The sequence below is a fragment of the Aedes aegypti genome, chromosome 2 (genome assembly GCF_002204515.2).
Source record: "Aedes aegypti strain LVP_AGWG chromosome 2, AaegL5.0 Primary Assembly, whole genome shotgun sequence".
NCBI lineage: Eukaryota > Metazoa > Arthropoda > Insecta > Diptera > Culicidae > Aedes > Aedes aegypti.
The window spans coordinates 12561808-12589091 of NC_035108.1; the positions used below are offsets into that span (position 1 = coordinate 12561808).

At 38.2% G+C, this 27284-nt stretch overlaps 1 protein-coding gene across 1 annotated transcript in view; it reads left to right on the plus strand.

Moving 5' to 3' along the window:
- The window catches only part of LOC5569145, a 298989-nt gene that overhangs the window by 239608 nt on the left and 32097 nt on the right, over positions 1-27284 (plus strand). The window contains exon 9 of the mRNA XM_021844044.1: positions 5148-5275. Within this exon, the coding sequence (XP_021699736.1) occupies positions 5148-5275 (128 nt within the window). The remainder of the gene's footprint in view (positions 1-5147; positions 5276-27284) is intronic.

Genomic DNA, 27284 nt, shown 5'->3' on the forward strand with positions numbered 1-27284 from the left:
GTTACAAGCTTACTGTGATGTAAATTTTAAATTTTTATTCCTTAGCAACAAAACAACTTCGGTAAAAAAAATAGTGCTTACGACGTTTTGTCCCTTTCAACGTTTTGGGATTCGACGTTTTGGCATTCGTCATTTTGGGTTTCGACGTTTTGTCTTTCGACATTTTGTCCCTAAACCCTGGGAGTCACCTTTGCTCGGTGATGCGATCCATGGATAAGGAGGAATAATATGACTTTTACCTAAAACATTTTTTGCATTTTGTCGCGGTGAAAAGATATTTAAATATAGAAGATTATGAAAATTCGTCGACATTCAAAATATATAACTAATCAAAGGTTATTTTAGAAAATGAAAACAAAGGAAAGCTTTGTATAATAAAATTATATTTAAAAAGAATAAGGGTTTATGTCGAACCATCCACAGTTTGTTTGAAAAATACGGAAATGGTAATCAGATTATTTTGAAAAATTAGTCAAAACCCTAATTTAACGCATTCCTACTTCAATTAGTGAAATAGTCATGAAAATTTTATAATAGAAATCATATAGGGTATCTTTAAGAAAACGTAAACCTGTATTACGTCGACATTCATAATATCGAACTAATCAAAGGTTATTTTTAGTTATGACGTAAAAAGAAATAGGGAAAGTGTACCAGGCTCCAGCGGTTCCCTATTTAGCCATACGTTTTTTCTCGAAAACTTTCACATTTTGAATACTTTTGAATGTTTCAACATCAAGATATATTTGATATTAATCTACTTGAACACACAGGATGATTAAAAATATGAAGCTAATCAAATTTTCCCGTATGGCGAAATAGGGAACCATTATGTCCATAACTGGTACATCTACCCTATCTATATACAAATTATTCAAAACAGAATAAGGGTTTATGCCGACGCTTGTAGTGACGAATTATCAAAAAAAAATACAAAAGTAACGTTGCCTCGGTATAAATGAGTTATCATAAGCATGAAACGAGCTCACCAGTTTATAATCCATCCTCGACTGAACACGAATGTCTTTTCGCACTCGTACAACGCTAACCGGACACGAACACTTGGGCTTCTTCGATGCACTGCCCAGAATCGCGCGCAAACGAACCCGAATACTTGGGCTTCTTCGAGGCACTCCATATTCCGGAATCAATTTGTAGATAAAAAGTAGACATAGAAGGTTGTCCTCCAGGAGGAATTCAATTTATGAATAAATCTCACAATATTGTTTAACTGATTTCCAACAGATTTGTAGCAAAAGCTCTGAAACCAGCCTTCTATTTTCCTTGACGAATTTGATTGTACTAATTTTTTTTAAAGCATATCGTGTAGTGAGTAAGTCAAATAATTTTTGGAATTTCTTAAAAATTTAAAGCATAAGCTATCTTGGAAAAATGTAGTTTAGATTTTACGCAATTAGTTTATTCATGTGAAATTACTTTGAAAAATGAAGCAAAACCAGGTTTAGCCAGGCTGATTTTTTTTAAAAGATCTGTTATAAACTAAGCCTTATTTTTCGCCAAAGATTCTCATTAACTATTGTTTAAGAAATTCCTTTGTAATGTTGTTCATTTTTTCAATTAATGTTGTCGCACATTGTACGAGTTGTAGTCAATGTATGGATGTCTTGTTTTACTCGAATTCTTACGAGGGAAATCATAATCGCCGGATACCTCGAGTAGGACATCCTACAAAAACATGGGAAACCATAATGCAGTGAATGTGCTACTTTATGCTAGAACCTTTACAACATCATTGTTTGCATTATTCAAACATACAAATTTTGAGAACCGAATTTCCAGGATATTAACGTTTTTTGTACCACGGTATTTTTGTAACAAACGTGTCGAATAAATGCGCTTATCGTACACAACAACTAGCTGATTCTAGCGGTGATCCTTCGAGCGACATCCTGACGGTTAATCTTTCAGTTATCTCGCGATCTACCGAATCCAGAACCGCCACGCTGATGTTGTGTACGACAAGCGAGGTTTTCCCACCATTGTTGTACAAAATAAAAGAACGTTAGTACCGAAGAGATTTTTTTATTGTTAATAATTAGAGTCACGTTAACTGATTCAGATTTTTCTTCACGTTAGTATCATGTAAAACGTTTTTATTTATTTTTTTTATTGAGCGGTTCCATTTGAATTCGAATGTCGGTTTACTTTTGTATTTTTTGATTTGGATGAAATTTTGCACATGCTTTCTTTATGCCCAAAAATGCCTTTTTGCATCATCGGCTCGCCATTTTGACTCTAGCCTTACTTTTGAGAAGGGCCTAAGAAAAAAACCCCTTATAATTTTCAAAAAATTATAACTTAGAAACGGTTTGTCCGATCAGTTTGGTGCCTTCCGCAAAGTTTTAGGTTATTGTTGGGACTATCTGGAAAAAATATAGGGTAAGTGTACCAGTTTTGGCCACCCTAAGGAAAAATATTGTTTATTTATAAATCAAAAGACCTTTGGTTACTGTCTGGACATTAAACGAAAGCTTTCAATCCATGCTCAGCAGGGAAAATATAAAAACTAATCAGAAACTTTGTTTTTGTATTAAAAATGGTGGTGGCGAATACTGGACCACTTGCACCAGTATTCGCCACGATTTTAATTTCGGTTCCTGAATTCGCCACTTACGTTGATTTCTTATGGAGGGTGGCGAATTCAGGAACAGGTGGCGAAAAATAGGTGCAAAGGAGCAAAAAGTTTAAGGAAAATGATTTTTTTCTATTATTTTCTGAGAAAATTTTGCGGTTTCCAAGAATGTTTCCGTATCATCTCAAAGCAATTTAGCAAACACTAAACAATTGGCAACCATATATGAAGTAAAACGGTATAAAATCTGGGGTGGCGAATAACTGGTACATGGCGAATACCGGTACACCTTCCCTACACTGTATAAAAAAATGTTGTAATTTTTTATACAGTTAACTCTCCCTTACTCGATATTCCGTATCTCGATATCGAGTTAAGGAACTATAGTAAAAGTTGGTTTTCATGGCTAACTCGATGGTCCCTTGGAACGCAGTTGCACTGCTTTTGTGTTCTGTAACTCGATACCTCCCTAACTCGATGGGCCCTTCAATATCGAGTAAGGGAGAGATGACTGTATATCGAAAATAAAGCTTAAAAATCAATTTTCTCAAAAATCGTATTTTTGATTTTTTTTTTTTTTTTATATGTTGAAGTAGACAAAAAATGAAGTCTTTTGCACAGTGGGTCAAGATGAAGAAATCATGGACAAAAAAGTTATGATTTTTTAAAAAAAAAAAGCTGAATTTGTTGAAAATGGTCATAATAAACTTTTCAAATGTTTCGGTAGCAATTAGTAATTTTTTTTCATATACCTTTTTTGTTGAAAACTTTGCGTACTTTCATAAAATCGGGTCGAAAAGCATTCAAAAAGTTTATTTAGACCATATTGAAAAATCAACCTTTTTTTAAAAAATCATAACTTTTTTGTCGATGATTTCTCCATCTTGACTCACTGTGCAAAAGACTTCATTTTTTGTCTACTTTAACAAAAAAAAAAAAAATAAATCAAAAATACGATTTTTGAGAAAATTGATTTTTAAGCTTTATTTTCGATACATAAAAAATTACAACATATTTTTTTACAGTGTATATTTTTTTCCAGATAGTCCCAACAATAACCTAAAACTTTGCGGAAGACTCCAAACTGATCGGACAAACCGTTTCTAAGTTATATTATAATGACCAAAAATTGAAAATTATATCATAATTTTGTATTAAAATCGCTGTATCTTTAAAATGGTAATAGTTAGCCTGATTTTTTCGTATACCTTTTTTATTGTAAATTTTGCGTACTTTCATAAAATCGAGTTTAAAAATATTTAAAAAGTTTATTATGACCATTTTCAAAAATTCACCTATTTTCAAAAATCCATAACTTTTTTGTCCATGATTTCTCCATCTTGACCCACTGTGCAAAGACTTCATTTTTTGTCTACTTTAACATATAAAAAAAAATGAAAAATACGATTTTTGAGAAAATTGATTTTTAAGCTTTATTTTCGATACATAAAAAATTACAAATTTTTTTTACAGTGTATATTTTTTTCCAGATAGTCCCAACAATAACCTAAAACTTTGCGGAAGGCACCAAACTGATCGGACAAACCGTTTCTAAGTTATAATTTTTTGAAAATTATTAAGGATTTTTTTCTTAGGCCCTTCTCAAAAGTAAGGCTAGAGTCAAAATGGCGAGCCGATGATGCAAAAAGGCATTTTTGGGCATAAACAAAGCATGTGCAAAATTTCATCCAAATCAAAAAATATAAAAATGAAATTTGGGAAAAAAGTCGTCATTTTCTGTGGAACCGCTCTTTAATCTTTTTTTATTTACGCAGTATTACATCGAAATTTTGCATATAGAGCAGAGAATATTCTCTAAAAATTCTTTCAGATAATCCTAAAAAGTTTCTCTAGCAAATCTTTCAGATTCCTGAGATAATTATTCAAAAAATTCTATCTTTCAATGATTTTTCCAAAAATCCTTCGAGGAGCTATTATTAGACGAAATCTAAGGATAATTAAAGATATTTCCCGAAGATTTGGCCGAAAAATTCATCTGAGATTGTTCAATGAATTGCTCCAATGATTTTTGAAATAGCTCCTAAAAATAAGTACGCCCCACGCCGACATTTGGTAACCCAGAAAAATCTATGGAATTTCTAGAACAATATTTTTTTTTTTTTTTATCTTTACTAACGAGATTTTTAGCCCTAGGCTAGTTCATCTCGGGACCAACGGCTTTACTTCCCTTCCGAAGGAAGTCGTCACTACAACTTTTTTGTCAGTGACTATCTCGGGGATGGGATTCAATCCCAGGTCCTCGGCGTGAGAGGCGTGTGTTCTAACCACTACACCAGGTCCGTCCCCTAGAACAATAATATTTTGGATCATACCCAGATATCTTCGACACGATTTTACTTTATTGATACAGTCATTACCGATTAACAATATGAGCCTAAATTGGTGAATCAGAAAGAATGCAACGGCAAGTCACTAGGTGAATCGAAAACGATTTTTACAAGTTTTGCTGCCGTTGCGTCACCCTTTCGTCGTTATCATTAAAATTTCTCTCATTACATTATGGTTCCTGTTTGCTTCTATCGTCCCCCCACAGGCGGTACCAATATGCGCGGGGATCAGAAATGGCCACCGGCGGACTACAAGAAGCAATCTGATTTGGAGAACGAAGAGCGCCGAAAGCTTGCCCAGCAGCCTGCCTTCCGCCCACGCAAAGTGCAAAAAGTAAGTATTGTCGAAATATGATGTTTTTAGTTTTAATAGTAACTTTTAACCATTATCGTTCATAACTATTGTATTGTATAGGCAATCGTACCGAAATCGTAAAATTTAGAAGTGTTGTAAACGTGTTAAACGTTGATCAATTTCACCGAAATTTACAGCACCAATCGATGAGCTACATTAGAAATTCTAAATATCGAACACAATGCCACATTTTACGGTTGCCCATTCGGAAAATGATCGAATGTAACTACAGTTGTGGGTGAATCTCATTCAAACCATATAATGTCAATTACAAACACCGGCTTAAATACGGGTGGATTAATTAAAACGAAAGTAATTAAATTAAATTTTGATAAGCTTGAAAGCTTATCCCGAATTGCCGTACGCCACGTTGTCTCCTCTGTCGTGGGAATAGAGCTCCATTCAAATTGTAGGGGAGACCGGGGCAATACGCCCAGCAATAGCAAGTTATGTGTCATTTTTTCAGATTACTTCAATTTTTGGATAGTTTATCCTTCTATGCTACTGAACCAAGCTTTGAGTTGAAGTAAAATCCAATATGATTTTTAGAAGTTATATTTGTATCTAGCATGATCCTTAGCTACTTAACTTCATCTGAGCAATTGATTGGAACCCCTCACATCGTGACAACATGTCTACTTGAAGGTATTAGATAAAGAGCTTTTGGTTCATGTTTTTATGTTTTGGAAGCATAGGAGTAATCTTTCATTTTTGTAAGTATTCTTTTTTCATTCAAACTTCTTTGCAATCTACTACAGATGACACGCAGGCTTCGTTCTTTGACTGAGAGAACTGTGTCATCCGCAACATCCGCAAACAAAGATTTTTGACATCCCTGAGGTAACTCAAATAAGTCAGATGTGAAAATATTGTACAACATTGGCCAATTTTATAATTAAACCTCCGTACCATACAATGTCAAATGCTTTTTCTATGTCTAAAGGAGCACGACCAGTTGTATAGCTTTCAGATTTGTTGGAAGAAATCAAATTCGATACACGTAAAAAGTAATGAAACAGCGTGGAGGCATTTAGCCCCCAGGAACCGATTTGGGGCATGTTCCCCTATATCCACCACAGTGGCAAATCAAAAAGGTAGATGATCTGCCAGTCCACGCGCCCGCTATATTTTGGACCACCCAACCGCAAAATGTAGCACAGGTAAGCATTGAAATTCGGTTAAATAGTTGCAAAAATCGGCTTCGCTTGAACGGGCGCAAATAATGTGACAACTTGGTGGAACAATAATGCACCACACTCCCAATGGGAATCATTACATTAAAATTGAATGAAAGAATTTCAACATTCGGGGCTGGGCATTTCAGCCGTGTGGCGGTAGAATGGCGGTTTGCATATTTTGCGCAAAGTGAACAAATAATCATCGTAAGCTGCATTATAAAGATGATTAAAATTTATTCACTGTGGTAAACGGACACTTTGTTGTGGCCGAAATGGGTTTGTTGCAGGCATAACTGCACAATTATTTGGCTACAGAAGCGAGAGTGATGGGGGACCGCTCGAGTGGGCTTTTGTTGGTAAGTGAGCATTTGAATGTAATTTCCCTTTTGGGTTCACCATAATGAACGACTCAAATGAACATTTTCACTACTTATTTTTTTGAAGCCAATGGAAACTAAATGGTGCCACGTTTTTCTTTTGCTATTATAAATATTCCATCAGTTACTTTCACCCTCTGTAATATAAAACAATCAGTTTTCCCTCCAAATTATTGAGGTCAATAGGATTGTGGAGTTCATTTATATTCAGTATTCGGTTGTTATCAGTATAATGAAGACGCATGGTGGCTTGTCAGTTTTTTGAAGAGAAACTATACTGGCTACTAGGGCAATTCGGGATAATCTTTCTAAATTATCAGCATTAAAAGATATTCGTAAAACAAAAGATTTATGCTCACTGGCACCGCCTGGTGGCAAACGCTCGAATATCTTGGCCAAAATAATAATAATAGCTATTGGGCTACTGAACAGCTATGCCGAAGACGCCATCTCTCTTAGTGGCCAGGCTCCTAAGATATCTGCAAAACAAAATTCTCATACACACTAGCGCGGCCTCGTGAATTTTGTATCAACTAGCTAAAACAATGGTATAGTCTTTAACTACTGAACAATTTTGCCGAAGCTATCATCTTTCTAAAAAGGACAGGTTCCTGAGATATCTGCATGACAAAAGTAAAAGTTTTATGCTCACTAGTGCCACCTAGTGGTCAAATTCCGAATTTAATGAGGTGTCATCAGATAGCCCTTACCCTGCAGAACAAGTTTACTTTACAAGTTTCGAAATTATTTGAGATATACCAATTTCAAATTATGGACTACCAAAATAATCTAACAACTGTGATTTTTGTGCTAATATCATCTCGAAAATAAAAATCAGAGGTTCCCATTTCAGGGTGAAATTGATCACTTGTCAATGCGATGATTTTTAGTTTTTGAAACAACTCTACATATTGAAAATGAGTTCCCTGAATCCGAAAATGCTTACTAAATTCTTAACATTACAATATTTATAGAAATAATGAATATTTAAATTTGAAGAATAACGCGGAAAACGCCTAAATGTAGGCAAATTGCTAATATCTAACAGAAATTCGATTATTTCAACCGAAGGAGCGAATTAGTACGAGTTTTGATAATGAAATCTGGTTTGGGGATGTGTAATTTAATACCAATTAAAATAATATATATATTCTTTCATTTCATTTCCTCCTTACGGATTTTCACTAAATTTTGGTAAACTTCTATGCAAGTTAACTGAATCCGATAAATAATGCGTTTTCAACAATCAATGTCCCAAAAACCAGACTTACACTACCCGTCATAAATACGGACTCACTAAAATAAGTATTGCAACACTCAGCTGAATATTGAATCACCCTGAAAAGTTTAGCATCACCTCAAAACAGGTTAATTCACATTGCTATATCTCGAGATCCTTACGACTTGCAAAGAAGCGATCTTCAGCAAAGTTGTTCAGGGGATCAAGGACATCCGGAAAGTGAACAGTTTTCAAACTGAATCAATTCTGAATCACTTAATAATAAAGTGAATCTGACGTGAAACACTTGCGGGTATGGAGAGAACTAAACTTGAATCTATTGAATATAAAATGAATCAATCCTGAGTCACTTGAACATGGAGTGAATTTGACATGACTATTGTTTACTCCATATTCAAGTCAAACCTGAATTTCTTGAATATAGAGTGAATCAAACCCGAAAGACATGAATATAAAGAGAATAAGACATCAATCACTTGGATATGAAGTCAATCAAACTTGAACCATGAAGAGATTCTGACTTGAATAATTTGAATATGATGAATATGAGTCCTGACTTCCAAATGTCAAAGGATTTCTGAACAGCATTCTGGAAATTCTATCTTATCAAATTCATCCCTTCTAGAGTAAACTGTTTCCTGGATGCCCTAGGCTTTCCGAACAACTTTGTCGAAGACTCCAACTTTCTATCTCATCTGGCTCGAAAGATAGAATTTGTTTCATATATTCAATTAAATATGCGTACTAGTGCAACCTAGTGGCAAAATTAGGAACCAAAAAATTTGATATTTGGATGTCCTTTACTTTATTTCTGTTCTTTACTTACCGAAGACTCGAACTTTCTATCTCTTGTGGATCGCAAGCTAGAACTAGTTCAAAATGCTCAGTTTTACATTCTCACTAGCGCCACCTAGCGACAAAATCGCGAACTAAACTGATCGCTTTCCGGATGTCCTTGAACCCCAACAACTTTTCCGAAGACCTGAACTTTCTTTCACAAGCTACAACTAGTTTGAAATGCTCAATTTTGCATGCTCACTAGCACCACCTAGCGGTGAAATCTACAACCTAACTGTTTGTCTTCCGGATGTACTTAGCCTTCTTAACAACTTCGCCGAAGACTCGAACTTTCTATCTCTTATGGATCACAAGCTAGAACTAGTTTAAAATTCTCAATTTTGCATGCTCACTAGCGCCACCTAGCGGCAAAATCGCAAACTAAACTGATCGCTTTCCGGATGTTCTCGAACCCCTGAGCAACTTTGCCGAAGACCCGAACTTTCTATCTCTTATGGATCACAAGCTAGAACTAGTTAAAAATGCTCAATTTTCATGTTCACTAGCACCACCTAGCGGCAAATTCGCGAGCTAAACTGATCGCTTTCCGGATGTCCTCGAACCCCTGAGCAACTTTGCCGAAGACCCGAACTTTCTATCTCTTATGGATCACAAGCTACAACTAGTTTGAAATGCTCAATTTTGCATGCTCACTAGCACCACCTAGCGGCGAAATCTACAACCTAACTGTTTGTCTTCCGGATGTACTTAGCCTTCTTAACAACTTCGCCGAAGACTCGAACTTTCTATCTCTTATGGATCACAAGCTAGAACTAGTTTATAATTCTCAATTTTGCATGCTCACTAGCGCCACCTAGCGGCAAAATCGCGAACTAAACTGATCGCTTTCCGGATGTCCTCGAACCCCTGAGCAACTTTGCCGAAGACCCGAACTTTCTATCTCTTATGGATCACAAGCTACAACTAGTTTGAAATGCTCAATTTTGCATGCTCACTAGCACCACCTAGCGGCGAAATCTACAACCTAACTGTTTATCTTCCGGATGTACTTAGCCTTCTTAACAACTTCGCCGAAGACTCGAACTTTCTATCTCTTATGGATCACAAGCTAGAACTAGTTTAAAATTCTCAATTTTCATGTTCACTAGCGCCACCTAGCGGCAAATTCGCGAACTAAACTGTTCCCTTTCCGGATGTACTTAGCCTTCTTAACAACTTCGCCGAAGACTCGAACTTTCTATCTCTTATGGATCACAAGCTAGAACTAGTTTAAGATTCTCAATTTTCATGTTCACTAGCGCCACCTAGCGGCAAATTCGCGAACTAACCCTTTCCGGATGTCCTCGAACCCCTGAGCAACTTTGCCGAAGACCCGAACTTTCTATCTCTTATGGATCACAAGCTAGAACTAGTTCAAAATGCTCAATTTTCATGTTCACTAGCGCCACCTAGCGGCAAAATCGCGAACTAAACTGTTCCCTTTCCGGATATCCTCGAACCCCTGAGCAACTTTGCCGAAGACCCGAACTTTCTATCTCTTATGGATCACAAGCTACAACTAGTTTGAAATGCTCAATTTTGCATGCTCACTAGCACCACCTAGCGGCGAAATCTACAACCTAACTGTTTGTCTTCCGGATGTACTTAGCCTTCTTAACAACTTCGCCGAAGACTTTCTATCTCTTATGGATCACAAGCTAGAACTAGTTTAAAATTCTCAATTTTCATGTTCACTAGCGCCACCTAGCGGCAAATTCGCGAACTAAACTGTTCCCTTTCCGGATGTACTTAGCCTTCTTAACAACTTCGCCGAAGACTCGAACTTTCTATCTCTTATGGATCACAAGCTAGAACTAGTTTAAGATTCTCAATTTTCATGTTCACTAGCGCCACCTAGCGGCAAATTCGCGAACTAACCCTTTCCGGATGTCCTCGAACCCCTGAGCAACTTTGCCGAAGACCCGAACTTTCTATCTCTTATGGATCACAAGCTAGAACTAGTTCAAAATGCCCAATTTTCATGTTCACTAGCGCCACCTAGCGACAAAATCGCGAACTAAACTGATCGCTTTCCGGATGTCCTCGAACCCCTGAGCAACTTTGCCGAAGACCCGCGCCACCTAGCGGCAAAATCTCAAACTAAACTGTTCGCTTTCCGGATGTCCTTGATCCCCTGAACAACTTTGCTGAAGATCGCTTCTTTGCAAGTCGTAAGGATCTCGAGATATAGCAATGTGAATTAACCTGTTTTGAGGTGATGCTGAACTTTTTGGGGGCGATTCAATATTCAGCTGAGTGTTGCAATACTTATTTTAGTGAGTCCGTATTTATGACGGGTAGTGTACATCAAATTGAGTAGGTATTTTCTTGTAGGGAAAAATCAATTCAGCAGTCTTGAAATGCATGCATCATAAAGAGCAACTTTAACCCTTCGTTTATTTTCTATGGTCAATATGACTCCAGAGAACTTGGAAGAGTTGTAACTTTTTTGTTAGTGAAACGAATTGTGATTTTTTCACACATTGGTGCGTATTAGGGTGCGACTTATTTTTCAAAAGTTCTCAAATTCAAAAATTCGTGGGCTCTTCTGAATTCAAATCACATAAAAAAAGAAAGTTCAAAATTCGAGCCAAAAATATTAACATTTACAGGTCGCGCAAGCGACTTGAAGGTGAATTTTCAAGTTATAAAAAGTGACCTTCAGTGAAGTAAACATAACATTGTTATTTTTCAACCGAGTTTAAAATTTTAGCATTATTCCCTTCAAAATTAAAATTAATGAAAACTTTTTAGAATGCCAAATTTATCGAAAATCAAATCTAGTTTTAATTAGAAGTGATTTACTCCAATTTATTCCTCATTTTACTAAAAAAAATCATCTTTGTTTGACCATAATTTTATAAATACTCAATCGATTCCAAATCACATGTTTTTGAAGCAAATTTAGTTGTTTTCAAACTACTCGTACAACTCATTTAACTCAAAACTTCAACGAAAACTGTAAAAAAAACATTAGTTTTTAACGAAAAATGCCAGTTTTCTTTTAATTTTTTTTTCGGTTAAACATTATTTCTAAAGCTGAAACTGATTTTTCTCATTTGTTAAAGCTTTGAAAAGGATTTTACAACAATTTTTAAATAATTTTGAAACAAAAATATTTTTGCACATGTTAAAAAATATATGCACTTTGCAACTCGTAATTAGAACAAGATGTTTTATAAACGTAAGTTTCATAGAAAAAATGCAATTTCTGGCAAAAAAAACCTTAATAGTCTTAAGAAATTTGAATTTTTCTTTAAAAAAAACATGTTTTTTTGAAAAATATGTTGTATGAACAGTTTTAAAACAACTAAATTTGCTTCAAAAACATGTAAAAATATTTGGAATATCGATTGAGTATTTATGAAGGATTGTGCTACTTTTCCCCGAATGTCGTTTCCCCGAATGTCGTTTCCCCGAATGCCAGTTCTCCGAATGACCCGTTTTCCCGAATGCCATTTCCCCGAATGATCCGTTTCTCCGAAAAGTGGAGCAGTTCAAATAGGTGCTGGAATAGTTTTCAGTGGCAAGGTGGTGAATAGAAAGAACGATAAGCAATCAAAAGAAGGAGGTATTTGGTCATTTTCGGGGCTATACACATGTTGCCAAAAATGCTGAGGACGGTAAAACTCGTAAGAACCGCCAATAAAATAAAGAAGGGTGCATATCAGATGACCAGTACGTTCACCACCCTGGAATGTATAAATATATGACAATTATGAGTTCCAAAATCTTTTCGGGGAAGTGGATTATTCGGGGAAACGGGATATTCGGGAAACTGGTATTCGGGGAACTGGCGTTCGGGGAAACGACATTCGGGGAACCGACATTCGGGGAAAAGTAGCACAACCTTTATGAAGTTATGGTCAAGCAAAAATGTTTTTTTTTTGTAAAATGTGGAAACATTTTGAGAAAACTATTTCAAACTAAGACTCGTTTCGATTTTAAACAAATTTGGTGTTCTACAAAGTTTTCATAAATTTAATTTTGAAGATAATGGTGCTACAATTTTCAAAATTGACTGGAAAATAAACAATAGATTTCACTAAAGGCCATTTTTTACTATTCGAAAATTCACCTTCAAGACGCTTGCACCACCTCTAAACCTTGATATATTTAGATCAAACTTTGAGATTTCTCCCTCAATGTGATTTAAATTCATTAGAGCATACGAATTTTTGGATCTGAGAACTTTTGGAAAATAAGCCGAACCCTAGTGCGTATCCACGAGTTGTTTGTTTCGTACATAATTTTTTTTTCTCAAATATCTATCTTGAAAAATAATTTTCTTAAATTATAGAATTCGGTGGATCAGAAAATAAGGTGTTTTGTGATAGCTCCATCATGCGGTAGAATTCCTAAGTAACCAATGTACAACATAGCAGCCCTACTCCTGTTGCAAATCTTTACCGATGAAGGTATCGCTTTATGTATAACTGTTTTTGAGATATGAGCATCCAAACTTTCTAAATTTCCCGTTTACTGTTTCACTGTTCTACTTTGTTCTCAGTAACGCTTCCCTCCTAAAATTAAATTTTCTTTCCAAAACAGCAGACAAATCGAAAACCAATTGAAATTCTGTGAAGTTATTACGATTTGAATTTGAAGTAAATTTTACCCCACCGCACACACAGAAGGTTAATTTCCTCTTTTCAGGAAATTTCACTCATGATTGAATTTATTTTGAAGATTTTGTGTCCGTGTAGTTATATTAAAAATATTCAAAAACATAGAGAAAAAGGGGTAAACTGGATCAAATCTTATTCATTAGAATCGTGGGCCTAATCAAACCATTTCCATTGAATTCTTCAACCGATTATTAATAAACCTGAACCTGAATTTTACGATGGGTTTGCCTTCTAATTAGTGTTGTTGATAAATTAATGGAAATTGTGAGATAAATTAGAATTAAGCAAGCCCATGAAATTGATTCTATCCTCAATCTTAATCTATCACACTTAAACTATTCGTTCATAGCATTTGCTAGAACCAGAAACGGACAAGAAACCGTTTCCATACGGCTTTCATTCTTCCATCATTATAACACGCCTTTCTTTACGCCTGGTTCATGCAGTTTGCTAACCAAAAGCAAGCCTCTCTTCCATAAAATTACCATACCTCCTATACCTTCTCTTCTCGCATTAACTTGCGTAGATGCAGGGGTATATCCGGTCTTATGAGGCCCAGTTTTACATGCAACATCAATTCCAACCCCTTCCTCACATTGGTCTGCATTCTGACGTGGCAGGCGATATTGTTGGAGATTGAACAGAACTTATACTTTAAGATTGTCTGTTAGTCCCAAGCAGTTATCAGGATGATTCCTTGTGTAAGTGCAGCTGGCGAAACTGGAGTAGCAACCACGGGCATCCAATCAAACTCAAGCTCAAGCCCAATAATGAGTAGATGACTGTTGATTGTTTGCTTGAATTGCTAAAATTTTGAAGAATCATGTGTATCATATACGTTCAGGGCCCCGTTTCTTATGAAGACGTTTCGCATAATACACATTTTAAAAGTGACCAAGAGAAAATGAAATATATGAAAATCCCATTAACTAAAGCCTTATAGCCCTACAAAGCACATATCTCAGAAATACTGTACTACAAATACGATTACGATGCAGTCGGTTCAAAGCTCACCATAACGTTCATATTGTGCTCAAAACGAAGAATGAGTGCAAATTCAGTAATGTAGCCTGCCACCGTACGGGCTTAGAGCACAGTAAAAAATAAATTGGAACACACATATCACGCGCAGCATATCAGCAAGATTCAGTTTAAGGTCGTGCGTTCTAAATCGTTGGTCAAGAATCTATTCGAGTTCAAAATGTGTTCGACTTACCGGAGCATCGTTCTTGCCATACGATATACAAATGCAAAAACTGCCAATTCACTAATAAAAACTCTCAGTTAATAACTATATTACAATAATATTTGTCTGCCATTTAACACTAATTGTATTGAAGTTTTTAACAAAACATCCTACAAACTTACACTGCAGAAGATATTCGTATTTTCTTGTTGAAAACATTAAGAATGACACTATTAGGATAGGCAGTAGTCGTAAAATATCGTTTTTTATTATTTTCATGTTCTCTAGCAGCATTAGTATAATAATTAGTATAATAATTTTTCGTGGAAAGCAAAACTTTATTAAGATTTTTGGATGTGTAGCATTGCATTTATCTTGTTTTGTCCAGAGTGCTTTATTCATCTACCTACACTGCTAGTATGAGTTAAGCTTTTTCCACAAAAAAAATGCTTTTCGTTTTACTATGACTTGCGGCTCTTTACCGACGGAATTGGTACCACCGAATTAAATTTCAAAGAGTTGGAGAAAAAAAGCTTCCAGGACCACTCCCGGGAGTGCATTTGGCGACGAATTCATCTATTTGTCAGTAGACAACCGTCGGAACAAAGCTCGCGGAAAACGTCGCTCCACACTGGGAACAAAAACTACACATCCGCACACCTCGATGACGACAATAACGGCTTTGCGATATAGCAGCAGACGACACGTTCCCTGGCACAGGAACAGGAACCATTCTGGTACGTGCCAGATCAACAATGCAGGTCAGCCAGGAGAGATGGTGGCCAGCCGACAAAACGGAAGAGGCCAAAACCCGGTGTCTCCTGCAATGCTCACGAACGTCACGTTTTCAGCTTTATTTAATTCAATATTGTCCACGCCTGGAAGCATTGCTCCGGTGGTGCTCTTGTGAGCCTTTCTCGGCCACGAGTCGTGTCCGTTTGCGCAAACTGACCTCCACGCATCACAGGAACCGTGCATTCCACATGAACCTAATATTTTGTGACAAACTACACATTCATTCGGTCGGATTCGTCACCAATACTAGAATTCGTTTGGGTTGACCACCAGGCCACCAAATCGAAACCATCCTTGGGGATGGACATCGTTCCTTTTTTTATTTCACACCACCGAGTCGTCATCCAGGTTTAGATATGGAATGTATCAAATACGCAACGCACAACGGGAGCCGTCGAACAAACGATCGAATTTCTGCTCGACGAAAAAAAAAGCACCTTGCTAAATGTTGAAAACGTGCAACTGGCATGGAAGAACAACGGGTCAATCGCTAACGTATAGTATTCACTCCGGGGAGGAAGAATCAACAACTGATGCAGGATAGAGGCCCAGGTCTCATAACTTTTTTTTGGGATAGCTAGATTATGTACGTCACACTTTGGCTTACACGTATCACTCACGAAGAAGCTCATACAGTTTGAATATGGATTGAGTTCTTGGTGAACAAATTACCATTGAAACTTGACTTTCCCATGCTCACTTGAAAAATAAATAGAAATTTATTGATTTGACTCTCAGTTAATCTTCTACTCAGAGTTAAAAAAAATGACATTATTATAAGTCAATTGATTGCGTCATTAGATAAATCGTGGTGTGTGCCAGAAATTATGTATCTGCCAACTGTTCAGTAATCGTGCAACTAATACGACTAGAATTCGTTACGGCACTCCCCAAGTTTCTATCAAAAATCTTGCAAGCAAAATTCTTCATATTTCTTCCTCAAATGCCTTCAGAAATTCATTTAAGCACCCCGAGAAGTATGCTCTCCATTAGAAGGTAAGTAATAAGAGGTAATTCTACTAGAAAAAAAGCAAGCAACTTGGAGTATTTCTTCAACAATTATGTCTTGGATTCCCTCGGGAATTTCAAAACTGAAGATAGCTTAAAATGTGATGAATTTGGGCAAGGATGTTTATTTAGTTAACATCTAAACAAATAACACTGAATCAACAATTTCACGCCACAATACTCGGTTCATGGCCGCATCTCTCCATTCTCGGTTCTGCCCCACGCTCGCCAAATCGATGCGCACTTGATCCGCCCACCTAGCTCGCTGGGCTCCACGCCTTCTTGTACCAACCGGATCCGAAGCGAACACCATCTTTGTAGGGTTGCTGTCCGGCATTCTTGCAACATGCCCTGCCCATCGTATCCTTTCAGCTTTGGTCACCTTCTGGATACTGGGTTCGCCATAGAGTTGGGCGAGCTCGTGTTCATCCTTCGCCGCCACACACCGTTCTCCTGCACACCGCCGAATATCGTGCTAAGCACCCGACGTTCGAAGACTCCAAGTGCTTGCAAATATTCCTCGAGTATCGTCCACGGTTCATGTCCGTAGAGGACTACCGGCCTTATGAGCGTTTTGTACATGGTACATTAGGTGCGGATGTGAATCTTTTTTGACCGCAGCTTTTTGTGGAGGGCATAGTAAGCCCAACTACCACTGATGATGCACTTCCGTATTTCACGGCTAACGTTATTGTCAGCCGTCAACAATGATGCAAGGTAGATGAACTCGTAAACTGCCTCGAACGTATCCCCGTCTATCGTAACACTGCTACCTAGGCGAGCCCTGTCGCGCTCGGCCCCTCCAGCTAGCATGTACTTTGTCTTGGCCGCGTTCACCACCAGTCCAACTTTAGCTGCCTCGCGTTTCAGGCGGGTGTACAGGGCTGCCACCTTATCAAATGTTCAGCCAACAATGTCCATATTATCCACGAAGCAATCGTAGCTCGGCTGTCTGCATAACACCTTCTAGCGCAATATTGAACAACAAGCACGAAAGTCCATAATCTTGTCGTAGTCCCTAGCGATATTCAAACGAACTGGAATGTTCGCCTGAAATCTTCACACAATTTTGCACACCTTCTATAGTTGCTGTCTCGTGAGCTTCTCGGGAAAGCTGTTCTCGTCTATAATGTTCCATAGCTTGATGCGGTCGGTACTATTGTATGCCGTCTTACAATCGATGAAAAGGTGATGCGTTTTGACTTGGTATTCACGACATTTTTGGATGATTTGCCGTACAGTAAAAATCTGGTCCGTTGTCGATCGGCCGTCAACAAAGCCGGCTTGATAGCTTCCCACAAACTCGTTTACTACAGGTGACAGACGACGGAAGATGATCTGGGTTAATACTTTGTAGGCCGCATTTAGAATCTAACTTGTCGCCTTTCCAGTAGATGGGGCATATTACCCCTTCCTTCCACTCTTCCGGTAGCAATTCTGTTTCCCAGATTGTGCCTATTAGCCGATGCAGACAAACGGTCAGCCTCTCCGGGCCCATCTGTATGAGTTCAGCTCTGATAACATACTTACCAGCAGCTTTATTGTTCTTGAGCTGGTGAATGGCATCCTTAACCTCCCTCAAAGTGCGGGATGGTTTTCTATCGCCCGCAGTACTGACGAAGGCATTTCCTCCATTGTCCCGACCTTCACTGCCTGTGCTCTCATCTCAGCGCCATTCTGATGTTCGTCGAAGTGCTGCTTCCACCTTTCGATCACTTCACGCTTGTCCGTCAAGATGCTTCCATCCTTATCCCTGCACATCTCGGCTCGCGGCACGAACCCGTTGCGGGATGCTTTGAGCTTCTGATAGAACTTACGTGTTTCTTGAGACCGACACAGCATCTCCTCGCACTCCGTCTCCTCTAGGCGGCGATTTTTCTATAACGTTCCACGTTCTGCCGGGTCCCTTACTGCAGCATGACCGCTCGCGCTGCATTCTTCTCCTCCAGAATCTGCCTACATTCCTCGCCAAAACAATCGTTCCGTCGACTCCGTCCCACGTACCCGACGATGCTCTCAGCTGCATTGTACATGGCTACTTTCACTGTTCTCCAGCAATCCTCAAGAGGAGTTTCATCCAACTTACCCTCACCCGGTAATGCAGCCTCGATGTGCTGCGCGTATGCAGCTGTGACTTCCGGTTGCTTAAGCCGCTCTAGGTCATACCGAGGTGGCCATCGGTACCTTACGTTGTTAACGACGGAGAGTTTTAGGCGCAGTTTAACCATCACTAGATAGTGGTCAGAGTCAAGGTTAGCGTCACGATAGGTCCTGACGTCGATAATGTCGGAGAAGTGCCGTCCATCAATCAGAACGTGATCGATTTGTGATTCTGTCTGCTGTGGTGATCTCCAGGTGTATCGGTATGGGAGGCTGTACTGGAAGTAGGTGCTACGAATGGCTATATTCTTGGAGGCGGCGAAATCAATTAGTCGTAAGCCGTTTTCGTTCGTCAGCCAGCGGGCGCTGGACTTTCCAATAGTCGGTCTAGCCAACCTGAGCGTTTAGATCTCCTATGATGATATTGACCTCGTGGCTTGGACAGCTGTCGTACTCGCGTTCGAGCTGCAAGTAAAAAGTGTTTTTATCATCATGAGTGCTTCCGGCGTGAGGACTGTGCACGTTCATTATGCTGAAGTTGAAGAACCGGCTTTTCAGTCTCAACTTACACATTCTCTCATTGATCAGCCACTACCCGATCACGCGCCTCTGCATATCACCCATCACTATAAAAGCTGTTCCCAGCTCGTGTGTATTGCCGGCTCTACCCCATTTGGCATAAAGCCATTTGGCATAATGCCGTTTGGCATAATGCCATTTGGCATAATGGCCATTTGGCATAATAGCCATTTGGCATAACGGCCATTTGGCATAATTAAACGAAATATTATTTTTTCTCTCACATTTCAAAACGTTTATTTTGGTGCTTGAAATATTTGTCTAATAAACGGTTTCTTCACCACCGCTTACGCCTTAAACCTAGTTTAACTATATAGATAACGTGGTTTACAGCTTAATTATGGTGAATAAATTGGCCCTAAGACAAGTAAAGTTAACTGAAAGAAGGGGAAATTTTAACCATGATTATTAGTTTGAAGAAATAATGTGAAGTACAAGGAAACACATTAAGAAAGACTCGTTGTCACGAAGTGTGCATTTGAGGCTGATGACAAAACCATCAGCAATGCAAAGTCACATCTGCGGTTGAACATATCTCTGGAAAGGTATCGTGTAGATGAAGATCCAAGTATATGGGATAATCGTTGCGTACAATTTGACCAAATGAAAGAATGGGCTTGACTCTCATAAGTTATGAAATTTCATGTGAGGCTGAGTACTCACTTGGATTATTCTGAATTTCACGTATACGTTATGTATCTAGCGGAGAAGTTGAAATGGTAGAACCTGCAAAATAATGCTACTGTATTGTTCCAATTTTACAGTTCTTTTGAATTTGCATTTTGGCTAATCTTAACTTTTATGCCGTGCAGCTTCGAATTGCTAGACGCTTTGAAAGCCGGGAAGTGGCCTGTTTCTCGGTGTTTTTGGACCTAATTCCGATTTTCTCGTAGCAGTGTCGATGTGGTGGTGCTTCTCACCCCAGTGATTGCTTCTCACCCCAGTCAGTCGGGTATCAATTCTCGTCGACGCCATCGGGATTTTCTATGATATTAACTCCCAGATCGCGTCTTCATTCGGAAGGGAAGAAAAGTCCTTGGTGTCAGCCCAATTGTTGATGGACTCGATATGTAGGGTCCCAGGTGTGTGTGGCTGTCTCTCTGGGCGTCGGAATTTTAAGGCTTCAATCCTAGACCCAGCCGACATTAAAAATAACTAGCCCAGAGATATAAGAAAAAGTGTTTTATCGTCTAACCTCCATAACTGCAACTTCTTCTACATTATCCATGCATAAAAATAGCCGAAAAAAATGTTTTTTTTGTGAATTAGGGTTGGTGTCCAAGATTCGAAGCATCCGGGCAATTTAAATCAACACGCAATCCGATGTAACAAACTTCGATCTTGGTGTGCCTATGATTCGGTACGCTGCAAACTAAAAAGAACAGTTTATTTTTGAAAGAAGGTATAATTTCGACAAGAGTAATTCGCCAATTGTTGAATGCCTAAAGGCAAAGCATCTCTCTTGAGATTGTCCTTCTTTAGAACATTGGCAGTTCTTTATATTTGGTTTCTACGCTCTCAGAAAAAAAAATCAATATTTCCAGAGGCTAAGCTACACGGCTTCATATAACTGTGTTGCCAGCTGAAAAAAATAAAGACATCCAAGCCACGGTCAAAAATATAACTACGGCATTATCACAAATAAAAGAAGACAGACGTTCAGAGAGCATTATAAGTTTTATTAAAGCGAGATCACTCTATGGTGCCAAATTTTATACTCCTCATATTACTCCTTCATGAAGCGATAGGAATAAGTACTCACATCTACAAGTGTGACATGGAAGGCACTGGTCGGAACTCGGAAGAGATTCAATTCTATTGTCTAAAGTCAAAGATGACACATTGGATTTATCGAGTCCAACTTTGAGATTTTTTGTGGAAATTCATTCTTCAAATTATGCCAAATGGCCGTTATGGCCATTATGCCAAATGGCATTATGCCAAACGGCATTATGCCAAATGGCATTATGCCAAATGGGGTAGAGCCTGTATTGCCACAGCTCTGGTAGATGGTATGGTAACCTCTAAACGTTCGCATCATTAGTTCCTTCCAACACACTTCCTGCAACGCTACGATGCCGAAACCGCGGTGCTTCAGTACATCGGCGAATATACGTGTGCTCCCGATAAAGTTGAGAAATTTACAGTTCCACGTACCGAGCTTCCAATCGCTAGTCCCATTACGTCGCTGTGGTCTTCGCCGATTGTCCCGGTTTGTAGTCTCTCGTTGATTATTCGTTGTTTGATGTTTTTACGACTGGCTTGCAGGGCCTGACATCAACCCCCTAGTTTTCCGGAGGACCTTTCCCCCTAAATGTTCGGGGGGCCATAGTGCACAGTTTAGCTTAGAGTCCTTCTCTGGCACTCGGACGGTGACCAGCCGCCCCTGATATGGAGAACAGACGCTGTTGTGATCCGCTCCTAACATGGAGTACAGACGCTCCAGGTTTGCAGAAGCAAACCTGTTAGCACACGACCAAAGTTCCCACCGGGATTGGATACCCGATCTTCTCTAAGGCCAATACCGGTAGGGATAGGAGTTGCTGGGCAGGAGGCTAAGGACCGTGCAGAAAGGTATATTTTATTTCTTAAGGTACGCGAGAAACCAATGGTACGCCATGCCCAGCCATTTACCAACCTTGCAGTGTATCCGTTTACAATGAAATACTAGATGGTGATCAGATGATTGTGGTCTGCTTGACTGGAGTTTCCGGCCCTGGTATCAGCAAGGTAATCGCTATGGGGCGCAGTCTCACTGGTGTTACAAGCTGAAATGCAAGCCATCATAGACTCAGCAAAAGTTTCCTCAAAAGGAACTAAAGGTTTACAAATATCTGTATTTTCTCGGACAGCCAAACAGCTTTGAATGCTCTGAAGGCATTCACGTGTTGATCAAAGTTTGGACTTGGACACTTGGAAATTTGGCAAAGCAATCCTAACAGGGAAATAGACTTCATAAAACGAGTTGTACCTACTTGGGACAGTGTACCATATCAACCAATTTCTATCTATACATCTCAATTATGACAGGATATTTTCATAATTTAGTTATCGGTCTATGATAACCCGGAATTTCTAACATTAGTTTGTTGGTATACGTAGGATACTGCAACGCGATTCAAATGGTATGGTTTTATATGAATGAATTATAATCGTTGCAAACAAGGATTGTTACTAGAGAAAGAAAACCATGAAATTATCGAAGTAGTATTTATCCTAATTGTTCAAATTACTGTTCAACTATTTCATCACATGATCGTATTTCGTGTTCAGATTCGATTTAGGCAGCTTGCTCCAACAACGTCAGCTTACATTACGCACATTAACACACCATTGTCAGTCAATGTTGGCATTAGACTTCTCAGAGCTTGACCCTACGTGATATTTGAACATCGCGTCATAAATGTCCATAAATGCCTTTGTGCATGACGTTTTCCAGACTTGTATTCAATGTAAATTTGCACTAACTGTAATTTACGTTTTTCCCCTTGGTACCCCTCTCCCATAAGTCCTCTTGGTCGTTCAATTATTCCATAAATTCACTAACCTCCTCACCGTCCGTCCGAATGGTCTCGTTGAGTCGACTACAAATCTGCAATGTTCCGATGTAATCCTATCCCCCCTGAACAGCCCGCATTTAAGAGCTTCCCATCTCTCTCCGTCTCTGAGTGTGTTTCGGTACCATGCGCTTTGGGTAAAATGATGGAAAATTGTTATTATAATGAATGTGTAAAGTACCGACTCCCTCGCATTTCGTTTGTGTTTATCGTAGCAAGAGGATTATCATTAGTCGCTCTCAGCTGCATACTAGTGGTTGCAACACTGTACAGTAGGGTGGCCCATGATGATCGAACTACAAAAACCTAAAGGGGTCCAAATGAACAAAATTGGGAGGTGTAACTAAAGATGTTCACGGTTTGATTTTCCTGGGCCACCTCACTGTTCAGTTTGTATCCAATCCATCCATCTCTGAACAACCTGAGTGCGATGCCAGGCCACTAGTGAACTGAAGTTGGCAAAATTTTGGGCACCAAAAGTGACAAAGGATTAGGTTGGAAGTGTGGTGGATGCAGCGAATGGTTTCGAGCTGCAATTTCAGGCTGCGAACGACAACGAACCGAGTTGCATCGTTATTATGATAATGTTAATAATAATAACGATTGTTATTATTATTTCGGGATTACTACAAATTGGGATTATGGATCGGATTATTCAATTAAAGCTTCGCGACCAAACATCCTGCGGGACGTGTGTGTGTGTTGTTTGGCCGCTTTGAGTTATGTGGCCTTCGGCTTGGGAGTTAGTTTCGCTGGTTCCCGCGGGATCCTGTGAGGTACTGAGTGGGAAAACGCTGATATTCACAACAGTGACAACGCTGCAAGGCAATTTAAATCGAATTGCACGTTTTAGGGGAATTATGAGTATTCAATTGATTTCCAGCGGTAGCATCAGAAATTATGATTTGCGAACGGCACAATAGCGTTCTAGTGCAATGCTGTGCAATAATTAATTTCTACTGGTAATTGTGGTATAAGCGCTTCTGGCGTCGTTTTCCATTTTGCATGTTTCAGTCGAAAACTAGTTGCCAAATTTAATCGGAATTCAACGTTGTCGTTTCACAGCTTCGTTGTTATGTTGTAATCAATACTAGATATATTATAGGACATATTCAAATAAAAAATGTGGCATTTCATTTTTGATTTGCGTGTTACTAGTTTTGCGATAACTAACTTCGTCCATAACGATCAGAATAGAAAAGCAGGTCAATAATAATCGCATACCATAATTAGCTATATTTCTTCGACTTGTAATGCGATTGTTTGGATAAGTATGAAGACTTGACGAAGAGCATGTTATACTATCATAACAGATTCAGCTAAGATAAGCTATACTCTTTTTTTTTCGATAGATAGTTATTAGGAACGAAGACTTTTTAGAAAATTGTGAAGCTTGGTTTGCTACTGAATACCATTTTTCACGGTGCTTCCCTGACCGTTATTGTCAGAAAAAAATCTCCATCAAATCTGTGCTCTCCAGTCGTTTTCTATAATCAAGCTACATATCTGGGCAAAATTAAAAAAATCGTAGGGCCCGTTTTGAAGTTACGCCCTTTTGATATGTAAGTCCACTAATTCAAAGACAATCTGAGATATTTAAAGAGGTTTTCATTTGCAACGATTATCAGAAGAAACATATCATCAAAATTTGGTTCAAAGTTGATTTGTTTGGTTATTTGGAACCTCTTGGTGGAGTTTTGAATGCGAAGATAGACGAAATTTGGAGTTACGCCCTTTTTGAGGTGTAACCATTGAAAACACTAATTATAAATAGATTAATAAGGCATTCTAATACCGTTAAGCATGTTCAAATATTTTCAGAGATACATTTCACTTACGTGTCGCCAAAGTCTTTCACAATTGATTTATTTTTCAAAGGCTCAAGTGCTGTAAGGCATTACGGAGCCATTTTTATGTTATAATTATTATTCATAAAATAATACCCCCTCGGCTGTTCCGACCAACTGATACAGAACTCAAACTTCAATTGCTGAGTAATTCAATTTTGTCCAAACAATAGAACTGTAGACCACTGTCAATACTTTTGTGACCATTTGTAGTATTAAGGCGATTCAAATTTTGAAAATATTTGAAAATCCAATCTCCCATATGCTCTTTACCATTCGTACCATAAAAAATGTATTCTGTGATATTTTCAGCTTTCTAGGTGGTGATTTAAAGGTGGCAGAAAGACAATGAAGGTTTATATGGAAATTACTTAGAGAATTTTCGAGATTTTTTTCAAACACTCTAGTACTGTAATGTAAGTAGAAACTTATGTGGGTTCATAAGTTTCTCATTCTTCAAACCTTAATGAAGGATGTTGCTGAAGTAAAAATCCCTTTTGAATTAATTTGGTTTGGGATTTTTGTACATGTTTGCAGGCAAACAAACTCATGAATATCTTTTCTGATATCCGTCGGATTGAATTTCTCTGTTCAGCAAATTTCATTATTATGGTTTGTAGAATGAGTTTTTACTATTGGATAATACGTTTGTACTCACATTACAGTAATATCCCAAAATTTCTCCATAGTAATTTCCATATAAACCTACATTGTCTTTGGACCACCTTCACCACCTAGAAAGCCAAAAATTTCACAGAATACAATTTTTATGGTAAGGATGGTAAGAAACATATGGGAGATTGAATTCTTAAACATTTTTAAATTTTGAACCGCCCTATTGTTTACTATTACGCTTAAGTAAAGTAAGAAACTTGCGTTATTATTTGGTTTCATTGAACTTGCAAAGCTCAATGTTACATGTCGTTCTTAAAAATCAAAGATCTGTTGAGAAAATTCTCTACCTTAACCCCGAATTTCATTTCCCCAAATTTCATTAACCCAAGTGTCACCACCCTGAACGCACTGTTAGTTGAATGCTATTGTCCCGAATATATCATTACCTTAAATGACATTGTTCCGTGATAACGGAATTCGAAATAATGCTATTCTAGGAACTGGAACTTGCGGTGATAGTCTCGAAGTATTCGGGATAATGGAATTCAAAGTTAAAGGGTATAATTTCAAGAAGTTTTACAAAATATGATAAAAACAGAGTTGTTCATGGATTCTACGTAAATTCCAGTGTTGATTACTTGAAAATCGTAACTTTTTCTATGGCTGTTGATTACCTGCTGGTCTACCATAATATGGTTTGAATCCTACACAAACTGAAAACTTCTATGTAAACTTTTATTTTATTTATTTTTTTCGATCGCGAACTGTGCTTGCGAAGTAAAGACTCACCAGCTACCGTGACCCTTCGCAAACGAAACCAAATCTTACTTTACGAGCTAAACAAAGTTTTCCAAACTAATAAAGGCAAACATTTAAAATTAAGCTCTATATTCAATTGAACAAAATAATAACGGATGTTCTTAACTTTGCATTATTTTCTTCCATTTTGTATCGCTGCTTTCTAGGCCGTTAGTTTTTTATTTCATACAATACTTCCCATAACCAAAAACTCAACTCGTAAACTATTCCTTGACGGATATTTCGCTTCGATATACAACTGGTAGCAATCATTTGCATGTAATATACACTAAATCGTGAGTACATGGGTTCACGAAACTAGCAAGAATATTGTGCTACAAGCACTAATTTGCTTATATAATGAAATTAGCTCCGTAATGCCTTAAAGCACTTGAGCCTATGAAAAATCAGTAGTTGGTGAAAGACTTTTGCGGCATGTAAATGCAATGTGTCGTTGAACAACATTTGATATGCTCAACGATATTAGAATGCCTAATTATTCTGTTTGAAATTTGTGTTTTCGATGGTTGCACCTCAAAAAGGGCGTAACCCCATTTATTTATTTTTTCTACTCATTCAAAACTCCTCCCAGAAGTTACAGATAACTATATAAACCACACCTTATGGACCGCGGGACTAATATGCGTAGAACGGCAGTATAATCACGGCCGATGAAAACCCCTTTAAATATTTCAGATTTTCTTACACATTAAAAAAGGCTTAACTACAAAACGGGCCCGACTATTTAAAAAAAATTGCCCAGACATGCAGCTTAGCTAAAGAAAACGATTGGTGAGCGATTCTATCCCATTACCCCGAATGCCATAACCCCGAATTCCATATCCCCAAATAATCTATTACCCCGAATCACAATATCATGGGGCAATGGCATGCAAGGTATTTGTACAATCGGGGAAATAGCAATCGGGGTAATGGTATATTCGGGGTAGTGGCATTCGGGGTTACTGTTTGATTTCTTATCTTAATCTTTGTGATTCGTAGTTGGATATTACAAGCTCAGGAAATCTGCTAGTATAGAAAATCCATTTATTAACCCTGTCTGTGCGATGGGGTAAAACGGATCCCATAATTCAAATCGTAATAACTTCACGGAGCAGTTAGCTTAGCTTAGCTTAGCTTAGCTTAGCTTAGCTTAGACTGACTACACATATCAATGGTTGCTATTCCGTGATTGACCGAAGTCAGTGAAAATGCACAAAGAATCAACTAGAAGTTCGGCTGG